Source organism: Salpingoeca rosetta (assembly GCF_000188695.1).
Source record: "Salpingoeca rosetta unplaced genomic scaffold supercont1.22, whole genome shotgun sequence".
Taxonomy (NCBI): Eukaryota; class Choanoflagellata; order Craspedida; family Salpingoecidae; genus Salpingoeca; species Salpingoeca rosetta.
This window is the reverse complement of record NW_004754912.1, coordinates 773007-783006: the sequence shown is the minus strand read 5'-3', so window position 1 is coordinate 783006 and position 10000 is coordinate 773007. Positions and strand designations below refer to the sequence as shown.

At 56.0% G+C, this 10000-nt stretch overlaps 4 protein-coding genes across 5 annotated transcripts in view; 1 reads left to right on the top strand and 3 right to left on the bottom strand.

Moving 5' to 3' along the window:
• The window catches only part of PTSG_07420 (RNA binding protein), a 6249-nt gene extending 5595 nt beyond the window's left edge, over positions 1–654 (bottom strand). The window contains exons 1-2 of the mRNA XM_004990864.1: positions 588–654; positions 68–177 (exon numbers count right to left, since the gene is read on the bottom strand). The gene's annotated coding sequence lies outside the window, so the exon portion shown is untranslated. The remainder of the gene's footprint in view (positions 1–67; positions 178–587) is intronic.
• A 453-nt stretch (positions 655–1107) lies between these two features.
• Positions 1108–3523, top strand: PTSG_07419 (uncharacterized protein). The gene is made up of 5 exons (XM_004990863.1): positions 1108–1441; positions 1855–1919; positions 2089–2207; positions 2421–2588; positions 2952–3523. Exons 1-5 carry the CDS (start codon positions 1247–1249, stop codon positions 3200–3202), a joined length of 798 nt encoding a protein of 265 aa, XP_004990920.1. The 5' UTR covers positions 1108–1246; the 3' UTR covers positions 3203–3523.
• Positions 3376–4362, bottom strand: PTSG_12581 (uncharacterized protein). Its single transcript, XM_004990862.1, has one exon. The coding sequence runs from the start codon at positions 3886–3888 to the stop codon at positions 3394–3396; it is 495 nt and encodes a 164-aa protein (XP_004990919.1). The 5' UTR covers positions 3889–4362; the 3' UTR covers positions 3376–3393.
• Positions 4363–4380: 18 nt separating this feature from the next.
• On the bottom strand, positions 4381–9969 carry PTSG_12580 (the record flags this gene model as incomplete). Of its 2 annotated transcripts, none has more annotated exons than XM_004990861.1 (8): positions 9418–9969; positions 9025–9137; positions 7086–8682; positions 6872–6916; positions 6542–6627; positions 6066–6137; positions 5719–5781; positions 4381–5435 (listed from the first exon to the last, which is right to left on the bottom strand). In XM_004990861.1, the coding sequence occupies exons 3-8, from the start codon at positions 8438–8440 to the stop codon at positions 4381–4383; spliced, it is 2676 nt and encodes an 891-aa protein (XP_004990918.1). In that variant the 5' UTR covers positions 8441–8682; positions 9025–9137; positions 9418–9969. The 2 variants fall into 2 exon arrangements, with proteins under 2 accessions (XP_004990918.1, XP_012493093.1); XM_012637639.1 differs by having other exon boundaries at positions 9569–9969.
• Between the last annotated feature and the right edge of the window lie 31 nt (positions 9970–10000).

The following is a 10000-nucleotide window of genomic DNA, read 5'->3' as shown; positions in this document are numbered from 1 at the left end:
CGCACACACGCGCACACAGGTCACATGTGCAGGCTGTCGACAGCAGTACACACTGACACCGACTCACCACAGTGGTTTCTGCTGACTTTGCACGGAGAGCGAGCGAGTGTCAGAGTCTGCTTGGCACTTCGCCTGATCGTCGTTGTTTACGGGACGAGGAGGCTGTGATTTGTGTTCCTGCAAGCGGAAGGATAGGTAAAGGCAAACAAGCAAAGCAAGACAGCAAAACGGCGGTGCGCATGTGACTTCTCGCCTTGCGACTGCAGTGGTTGTGGCTGTGTGACTGTGTGTGTGTGTGTATGTGTGTGCTGAAACAACCAAAACAACTGACGTGCAAGCACGGAAGCGCGTGCTGGTGCAGGTGAAATAGAGCCCAAACTGCTATTGTTGTGTTGGATGGTGTGTGTGTGTGTGTGTGTGTGTGCACGAAGTGGATGGCCGATCTCTCAGGCAGGCAAAGCGTTTGCACCTCTCCTTCACTCTCTGTCAAGTGCTCGCACCTCTCTCACTCCCTCTGACACAGTGCCTGTCTTCTCTGCCTGGGCCCGTGTATTGCTTGGCCTGACTCGCTCGCTCGCTTGACTCACCAGAGTTGTTGGGTGGTGGTGGGCTGACTGGTGCTTGGAAAGGGCCGCAAAATTATCAAAATCCGCGCCCAACCGAAAGGGAAACGCACACGCCAACGACCCCCACCGACAGCACTCGTCTGTGTCTCTCTGCCTGTGTTGCTTGCTTTTCCCCCGCTCTTTCCTGGCACTTTGCAGCGGCAGCAAAACATTCACGCACCCCGCGCGCACACACACGCATATGCAAGCAGCGAGGGTTGCAGCAACGCAAAGCACAAGCAAGCGTCAAAGCACCAAAGCGTGGTGTTCGCTCCACCACTTTTCCCACGTACGCCACACCCGTCGCAAGCACGGGGTCAATCAAAATCATCAATCAAGCGCCGTCGTGCGGGTCAAGCCATCAAGCACAGGCAAAAGAATGTGCGATTTGTCCTGATTTTCAGACAGGACCACATCGGTGTGGATAGGCTGACCTATCCTGGGAAATCGAAGTGCCTCTCCAAAGAAATTAGGTTGGGAATTTGTTATTTGCCACTGTGGATGTGGTAAAAGAAGGCAACCACACAAATGCAAAGACGAAAACACACGAGCACACACACACGCACAAGAAGCAAAGACACTCAAATCAAGCAACAACGGATCGTCTGCTCGACGGCTGCACTTCTCCTTCTGGTGTCACGATGTTGTCGCGGTCGTCGTCGCGGTCATCGTCCGCAGTGGTGGCAGCGCTGCTGGTGCTGCTTCCGCTTTGTTTTGGGGCTGCAGTAGCGTCCCGCCACGAGCCCGTAACGCTGATGTTCAAGCCCTTCAACTCATCAGACGTGTGCGCCCTCGTCTCCTTGAAGGCATTTTCCGCCTCCATCAGCCACAACGAGGTGCGTAGTGTGTGTGTGTGCATTGTGTGTGCATTGTGTGTGCATGTGCGTGCATGTGCGTGCATGTGTGTGCATGTGTGTGCATTGTGTGTGCATTGTGTGTGCATGTGTGTGTATGTGCGTGTATGTGCGTGTGTGCGTGCGATGTTTATTGCGTGGCGTGGTGGGCATGTGTCCGGAGTTCAGCCTTGTGGCATGGCTTCCTTCTCCCCCTCTTCCTTCTCGTCCCCCCTCTTGTTCCTCGTCATCTTGTTCCTCCTCGTCCTCCCCCTCTTCTTCTTCCTCCTCGTCCTCCCCCTCTTCTTCTGCCTACCTCTCCTGCCCCCCCCCCAAATGCGCACACGTTTGTCCTGTACCACGCCCTCATGCCATCAGCTGCCGTGCTTGACGCACACTGCTTTCGTGCCACACAGACGAGAGCTGGGCTTGTGCAGTTGCCTGAGTTCAACGCCACATCGGCCACCTTCACACCGCATCCGTAAGCCCCGTCATGTCTGCACAGCCAAGGATGGCATTGTTTCACCGCAGCACAGCACGTCATCCATCGCCTTCGCTTGCAGTAGTCGGCTGTGTTGATGGGTCTCTGACACACAGGCTGTTTCTGACGCCTGACGCCACTCACCCTGCTGTACTGCAACTGCTCACAGAATGGCGTCCTGCGGCAACCTGTCGGAGTCCAGCACACAAGTCACGCTCTCAGCGACCTTTGCTCTGCACAACTCCACCACAACAGCCAATGTCGTCCTGGCATTCAACGCCACCACAAGTGCGTGTGTGCGTCTGCTTGTGTGTGTTCGTGATTGTGTGTTGCTGAGCACGGCTGCTTGGTCTCTGTGAGGCAGTGTAGGCGGGTGCGTGTATCGGAGTGGCATGCAATTGGTGCGTGCAGCATTACCGTTTCCAAGTACTTGCGCAACTTGGTCTGTGCACGTTCCGACCTCTCCTCGCTCACCACCACCACCACCACCACCACCAACAGCTAGCGGCAAAGTGAGCAAATGGTACCTGAGCGACCTTGCTGCCGTCATCCACCACGAGCAGCAGGGCGATCACGCCATCACCGTGTCCTACCCGTCAGCATCGCGCAGCACGTTCGTCGCCCCGGCAGGCTATGGTCTCCGCTGCCGCGCCAATGCTGTCTTTGAAAGTACGACACGGAGACATAGAATTGGGGAGGGGGGGGGGTTCGTGTGCGTGTGCGTGTATGTTTGCGTGCGTGCGTGCGTATGTGTGCGTGTGTATTTGCGTGTATGTATATGCGTTTGCGTGCGTGTGTGTTGTGTGTTCAAGGATGGGGGATGAGATGAAACCGCCTGCTAGTTCGCAAGTTTGTTTCTTGCCTGAGCCGCTCTGAGTCACCACACACACACACACACACACACACACACACACACACACACACACACACACACACACACACACACACACACACACACACACACACACACACACACACACACACACACACACACACACACACACACACACACACACACACACACACACACAGATGTGACACAGGGAGTGACGGTGGTTGAATTTCAGGACGCAATCCTGCAACCGTTCAACGTTCGCAGGAATCAGACGCAGCCGCAGCCAAAGCGAGGGGAGCGATTTGATATTTGCCAGTTCCAGAAGGACGAACAAGACCACACGCTTGCGCTGGCCATTGCTGGCGGTGTGGGCGCGCTGTGCCTGTGCGCCATTGTTGTCTATTTCATCCGCTCTCGCCACAAGACTGCCTACACCTCCCTCTCATAGCAGCTCAGGCTTATCGGTGCGCGCCTCTCTTTGTTTGTTCATTCATTCGTTTTCTTGCTTGTTTGCTTATCGCTCACCCTCTTCCCAGCGTCTCCCCTCTCTGTCTCTCTCTCTCGTGTTGCTCGCTCTTGATTGTTGTGTATGCGATTCTGCAAGGCACCCGACCGTTGTGGTGGTGGAAAATGATGTTTTTATGTTGGTGTTACATGTTGAGACACAATGAACACAGTGGCCAAGCACCAACCAACCAACCATGCATGACACAACCACGTGACGTCACGCGTGGCATGACGTGCCATGTGACGCATCCGCGCAGCCACCACCTTGGGAGCGAGCGCGAGGAGGAAGAAAAGGGTTTGTGGCACCGTGACGTAGGCGTAACAGGTCACAAGGAAACAGGGAAACAGCACAAGACACACAGGAAACGACAGCAGTGGCAGAGAGCAAGCCAACATAACATGTGTGGGGCGCGCGCCGTGGGTCTTCAGATATAGAAATAAACACGCACACCAACCAACCAACACATGCTGGCAGCAAGGGCAAGCCAAAGTCAGCGTATGGATGGGAATAGAGATGGAACAAAACAAACAAAAAAGAAAAACGAAGAGCAGCGGCGAGAGCGAAGGCAGAAGGCAGCACAATCCGATGGACCCATGCATGACATTGCGTTTCGGCATGGGGCACATGGCATGGCGGGCATGGGGCACGTGCTCAGAATGCAAACCCAAAACCCGTCAGACAATGGGGTGCAGACATGAGCTGAAAACGAGCGGTGGCATCACGGTCCGGTCTGCATCGTCATAGATCCATGATCAGCCAGGACATGGCCCCGTCTTCAACAAAATGCGAAACGCAAATCAAGACAAGAAGCAAAACCAAAAGAAGCGACACCAAATCCCACTACAAAAGTTGATGTGAAGCACAACACAACACAGCCCCGCGCCATTCAATGCACTGCATGAAGAAGATAAGGGGAGAAGAGAACAAGGAATGCTTTGGCTCGTTTTCCAAACACACGGATGCAGGAATCAAGCACCTCACGGTAACAGCAGCGAAGCAACAGCGAAGGAGCGAAAAAGGTGTAACATAACAAGCAGCAACAGCGTTCAGCGACCCAGCAGCCATGCTTGAGTCGCCGTCAGAGGTTGGATGATGCGTCGACAGACGCCATAAAGTCGTCAGAGGTTGGATGATGCGTCGACAGACGCCATAAAGTCAGCGGTATCTTTACCATCGACAATGCCGTCATCGCCGCCAGCGTCAGGCCCGACAAACTGCATGGATGTGGACGCGCTTGGTGTCTGCAGCAGTGGCTCGTACCCGTTGAATACCGTGTTCTCCATGGCTTGGCTGCCGTCCACGTTCGCACCGGCGCTGCTCGCGTATCGGGCGCGTTTGGCCACCTGCTCGCCATTGACGAAACGGTCACCGCGGCGGCGGCTGCCATCATCGTCGCCATTGTTGAAATTGACACCGGCATCGTCATCGTCATCGTCATCGTCATCGGGGATGAGGTCCCGCACCGCCGCCAGCAGTATGTTGGTGTTGGTGTCGCTAGATCGCCGCTGTGGCGGTGACACGGACAAGCGAGATCCGTCCGCACGCGAGAAGCGCGGTGCCGTGCCCTTCGTGCCCGTGGCGGCGTCTGCTCCGGGCAGGCGAACGGCCAGCATCTCGTCCGAGTCTGTGTCGCAGATGCCGCGGTCAAGGAGACCTGTGGTTGTGGCACTTCCAGCACTGGTGGCAGTGACACGGCGGCCACCAACGTCAGCCAGACCACAAGCGCCACCACCACCACCACCACCACCACCACCATCATCATCATCATCACTGGCACCATCGTCATCACCAACATCGACGCGGCCGCCACCGCCACCAAAGTCGTCAACAGCAAAGTCGTCGTCATCAACAATGTCATCCATGGGCCCGTCGCCGTCCTGCGCAGAGAAGGGAAACAGCATGCGCTCCATCGAGGATGGTGTGGGCGAGAGCGGCGCTGGCGGCAACGGGCGTGCACTGCTGTCGTCTTGTCCGCCTTGCACACGGCCGCCTCCCCTGAGGGCAGGCAGATCGGCCCATTCTTCCGGTGTGCTGGTGCCGACCTCAAAGCATGTTGGGCGGCGTTTGGAGTCCTTCTTGAACAAATCGGTCACGCGCACGACAGCGTTTTCCGGTCGGCCGTTTGTCTGGCACCCCACGGAGCGACAAATGCGCTTCTTGAACACCCGCAGCACTAGATGGAACAGCGAGTTTTGTCGTGGGGTTAGTTTGATTGATGGGTAAGTGTTGATTGATTAAAGTGCTGTGACGGTGACGTGAGAGCAACCGTCGATGACATGAACAAGGGATGGTAGCCGCGCCCAAACCTGAGCTCGTGATGGCACAACACACAGAGAACAACAGTTCGAGAAATGCACACCTGCATATTCACCCGTATGTGCGCTTGCCCAGACAGCCACCACACGCCCACTTGCGCGCGCGCACACACACGCACACATACACAAGTGAGCACTCACGTGAAGCGGTCTCGTCGGGGAAGACGCGGGTGAAATGGAGGGCGTGGCAGGTGACGCAGCGGGCTGAAGGAGAGGCAAACACATGCAGAGCATGCAGAGCACACACAGATGACGGAGAGGGATGAACGAGTGAGTGTTGGTGCAGTTCGTGTGGTTCTTTTGGCATAGCAAAACGAAGGAATCGCACACATGTATACATCCGTGCGCGCAGTGACAGACAACAGCTCTGACGAAACAAAGGAATGAAAGGGACTTGCTTGGCGCCATGATCAAGGTACAGCAGAGCAATCCGATCGCATTGGTGGTTTGAGCAAGGGAGCGGGCATCTATGCTTCATGACAACCTACACTTTTGGTTCTGGAAAATGTCAACGGGGCACTTGAAGCCTGTTGGGCAGGGGGCAGCCATGGCCGTGATGGCTGTTGGAACACAAAAACGCAAAACGCACGTCAGAGTCAGGGTGCGAGCCAGGGTCAGAGTGTGCACGCGGGTGAGGGAGTTGCGTGTATGGGCGCATGTGTGGTTGCGGGCGATGATGGATGGGAATGTGAAACACGCAGATGGATTAACAGAAAGGTGGACACGGGAACACAGTGAGAGGAGCAGAGCAGGGAAAGCCATGACGCGTTTCGAGACATGCAAACGTGTTTCACTCTACAAATATGTCTGTCTGTCTGTCTGTCTGTCTGTCTGTCTGTCTGTCTGTCTGTCTGTCTGTCTGTCTGTCTGTCTGTCTGTCTGTCTGTGTATCTGTCTGTCTCTCATCCTCCCCTCCCTCTGTCGGACATGTCTCGGTCGCAGTGCAGCACAAGCGACGGCGTACCTTTCACAAGGTCCTTGACGGTGAAGTCGGCGAATTCATGCGCCTTGATGTTCTTGAAGACGCGCTGCACCCGTGGGCGCAGGCTGCTGCTCACGCAGCAAGACAGCACGACGAAAGTGACAGAGAGGAGAGGGTGGTGGTGGTGGTGATGAGTGAGCAAGTGGGCGAAACGAAAAGTCGAAAAGGGAGGCAAACCACCCAAATGCAGAACACACACACGGTGGATCAAAGCTTCAGCAGACTCGCCCACCAGCCATCATACAACCAACCACAGATAACTCACACACACACACACACACACACACACACACACACACACAGACTACTGACTTTCGGCATTGCTTGCAAATGATTTTCCTGTCTTTTGGTGGAGCCCTGTTGGAAAAAAATCGCAAGTGACGAATGAGATCTGAGCGAAACGAAAAAGGTATCGTCAGCTGTGTGTCTGTTGTTTGCTCTCTCTCTCTCTCTATCTCTCTCTCTCTCTGTGGCAAGCCTTGTCCACACAGCACACGCCACGCCAACACTATGCATGTTAGCATACCTGGTGACGTAGTTGACGCTTCCGCAACCCTCGCAGACTTGGCGGATGTGCGCTTCAGCCGATGGCTCCCCTCGGGGCCGCCGGCCGTGTCGGCCATTTCCACGTCGGTGGCCGCCGTGCTGCGCATCCAGGCCTCCTGCAGGCGAGAACGACGTTTGGTGGTGGTGGTGGTGGGAGTAGCCTGTGGCAAACGGCATCGAGGGCATGAGCGTGGGCACGTGCCCGACGGTCGACACGAGAGCGGCCGGCGTCGTGGTGACGAGGGGAATCGGGAGCGGCATTGGCAGCGGATGCTGTGCCACACATCCAGCATCGCTGGGGCCGCCAAAGAGTGTGGTCGGCTGCATGTGCATGAAGTTTGCGTGGCCCGTGACAGGCTGGGGTTGCGGGGGTTGCGCTTGTTGCTGCTGCTGTTGTGGCTGATGGTGGTGGCTGAATTGGTTCATGGGCGATGGGCTGGTCATGGCCATCTGTTGCAGAAAGCGAAGATGGTCGTCGTCCTGTCGCTGCGCATCTGCCAGATCACGCACGTTTGCTGTCAGCGGAAACAGCGTTGATGGCGGCGATGGCGCTTTTGTCGACGGCCCTGATGACGTCAACAAAGGGAGGGCAAAGGGATTGGCGTGTCTGTCCAAATGCTGCTGCTGCTGCTGCTGTTGTTGCTGCTGCTGTTGTTGTGGCTGTGGCTGCTGCGAGCCGAAAGTGCCAAAGTCCAGCAACTGTGCCGGGCCAGCTTGCGTCGACACGCTTGATGGGAGTGAGTGGGGCGGTGATGAGGACGGCCACCTTGCGCATTGTTGATGTTGTGGTTGTTGATGTTGATGCTGCTGCGGTTGCAGACCAGCATGTTGGGCCATTGCCGCTGTGGATTGCGGGGCCAGTGCCGCATCTGCAAAGGGTCCTGGTGTGGGCTGCGTTCTATGCGTGGGATGGTGGTGATGAAGCTGAGCATGATCGCTCTGATTTGCTGGCACGCCTGACTGCGCAAATTGGCTCTGCAAGGAGGGGTCGTGTGCTTGTACCCGAAAACCGTGACCGTGCTGGTCTTGGGCTTGATGCGCTTGCGACGGCTGCGGCTGCGGCTGCGGCTGTTGTTGTTGTTGTTGCTGTTGCTGCTGTTGTTGTTGTTGTTGTTGTTGTTGTTGTTGTTGTTGTTGTTGTTGCTGCTGCTGCTGCTGGGCTTGGTTCACCAGGGCCTGAAGGTATTGCAGAAGCACGACGTCCTGTGCTTGTCCGTTCATTGCGGCGCTGCTTGGCGGGAATGCGGTGGAGTTGAGTTGGCTGAGCAGCTGGGAGAGCAGGGCTGCGTCAGGGGCACCGTGTTGCGCCGGTGCCGGCTGCTGCTGGCCGTCCATCTTCGGACTGAAGTGATTGGCTGATCAGCAGAGCGCTAATGCCTTTGCTGCTACTGCTGCTGCTGCTGTTGTTGTTGGCGATTAACGGCTTGGAATTGGGCTGAAGGTCGAAGAGTCAAAGTGACGGGGGTCTTGTCGGATGAGAGGGAATGACGATACGCGGATGCTGATGAGAGAACGGTTGTTTTGGGCGACGTGCCTTTCGGTTTTGGTTGATCGGCTGATCACGAGTCTGCGTGTGCCTACGAGTGCGTCCATCAACAAGGAATTCAACATTGAAGGGAGACATACAGGTGAGTTGAGTGTTGATGAGCACGGCTGAAAAGCGCGGGCGTGGTTGTTATGTTGTGTTGTCTGGCTTTGGTGCAGAGAGGTGCATTTGCACAGACAGGCCCATATGAGGTTGGGGGACACGGTTTCCACGAAGGCACGCAACAGACAAGTCCAGTCAAAATTGTCAAAACGAAAGAAGGACGTCGTTGCCGTTTGAAATGGTTGTAGGGGCGAAGGGAGGTGGCCCATGGGTGACAATGACTGTGGTGCTTGTACGGGAAAGGGAAAGGAAGCGGTGGTGCAATGCTTACCTGATGAGGATGAGGAGGAATGAATATCCCTCTTTTCAAAGAGAAGGACAAATCCGTGGATTGGCGGTGCTTGGTGCTTTTTGGTGTACTTCTGACGTCGTGGGGTGACCGTCCTGAGAGGAGAGCGGGAGAAGGAAGAAGAAGGTGGGGTTGGTGGAAGGTGTGAATGAGCACAAAGTTGGGATGCAGCAACGGCGATGTGGAATGATCGGGCGAGGTGGGGGGTTAGACAGGGACAAAGCAAGGGAGAGAAGAACATGTGTAGGGAGAAGAAACGTGTGAAGGGAGGAAGCGCCAGGCATGGCGCGTCTTTGTGTCGATCACACACATGTGGAGGTGAGGATCACTGCGCCACCACTCGAGTACCACTCACAGTCACCGTCACGCGCTTACAAGTCAAGAGGCGTGAAAGGGAAGGGCGCAGAGGAAGGAGGGAAACGCAGGAAGAAGACAGCCACAGCGATGTCTCACTCCAGTGCATGAGAAAATGACCTCAGTGCGCGCTGCCAGGTTGCTCGCAGCCAATGGCTTCTGGCTGACTCACGGAGTTGGCGGGTTGGGAGGCGAAGGAAAAGGAAGAAAAGGGGAAAGCGCCTTCGCGTCTTGCGTCGTGTTGGACGTGGTGGATGCAAGGTGCGAGCCACGAGGTGGACAAACGGCGACGCAGAATGTTTAGCTGCTCTTGGGGTGGGTGGCTGCGGTTGGTGATCGAAGCGGGGACAAGCCGAAGCAGTCTTGGACAATGGTTGATCCACAGTTTGAATGAACGACTGATCACTCGCGGAGCTTGATCAGCATCTGCGTGCGTGTAAATGTGAGGGCGCGAGTGAGGGTGCGAGTGAGGGGGTGCGTTTGTGTGGCTGTGTGCGGTTGGGAGCTTGGTTTGTCATAGTGTGAAGGTGGAGTGTGATCAAACGAAGAACGCGATGAAAGTACACACACACACACGCAACTAGTATACACACGCACACCTGTC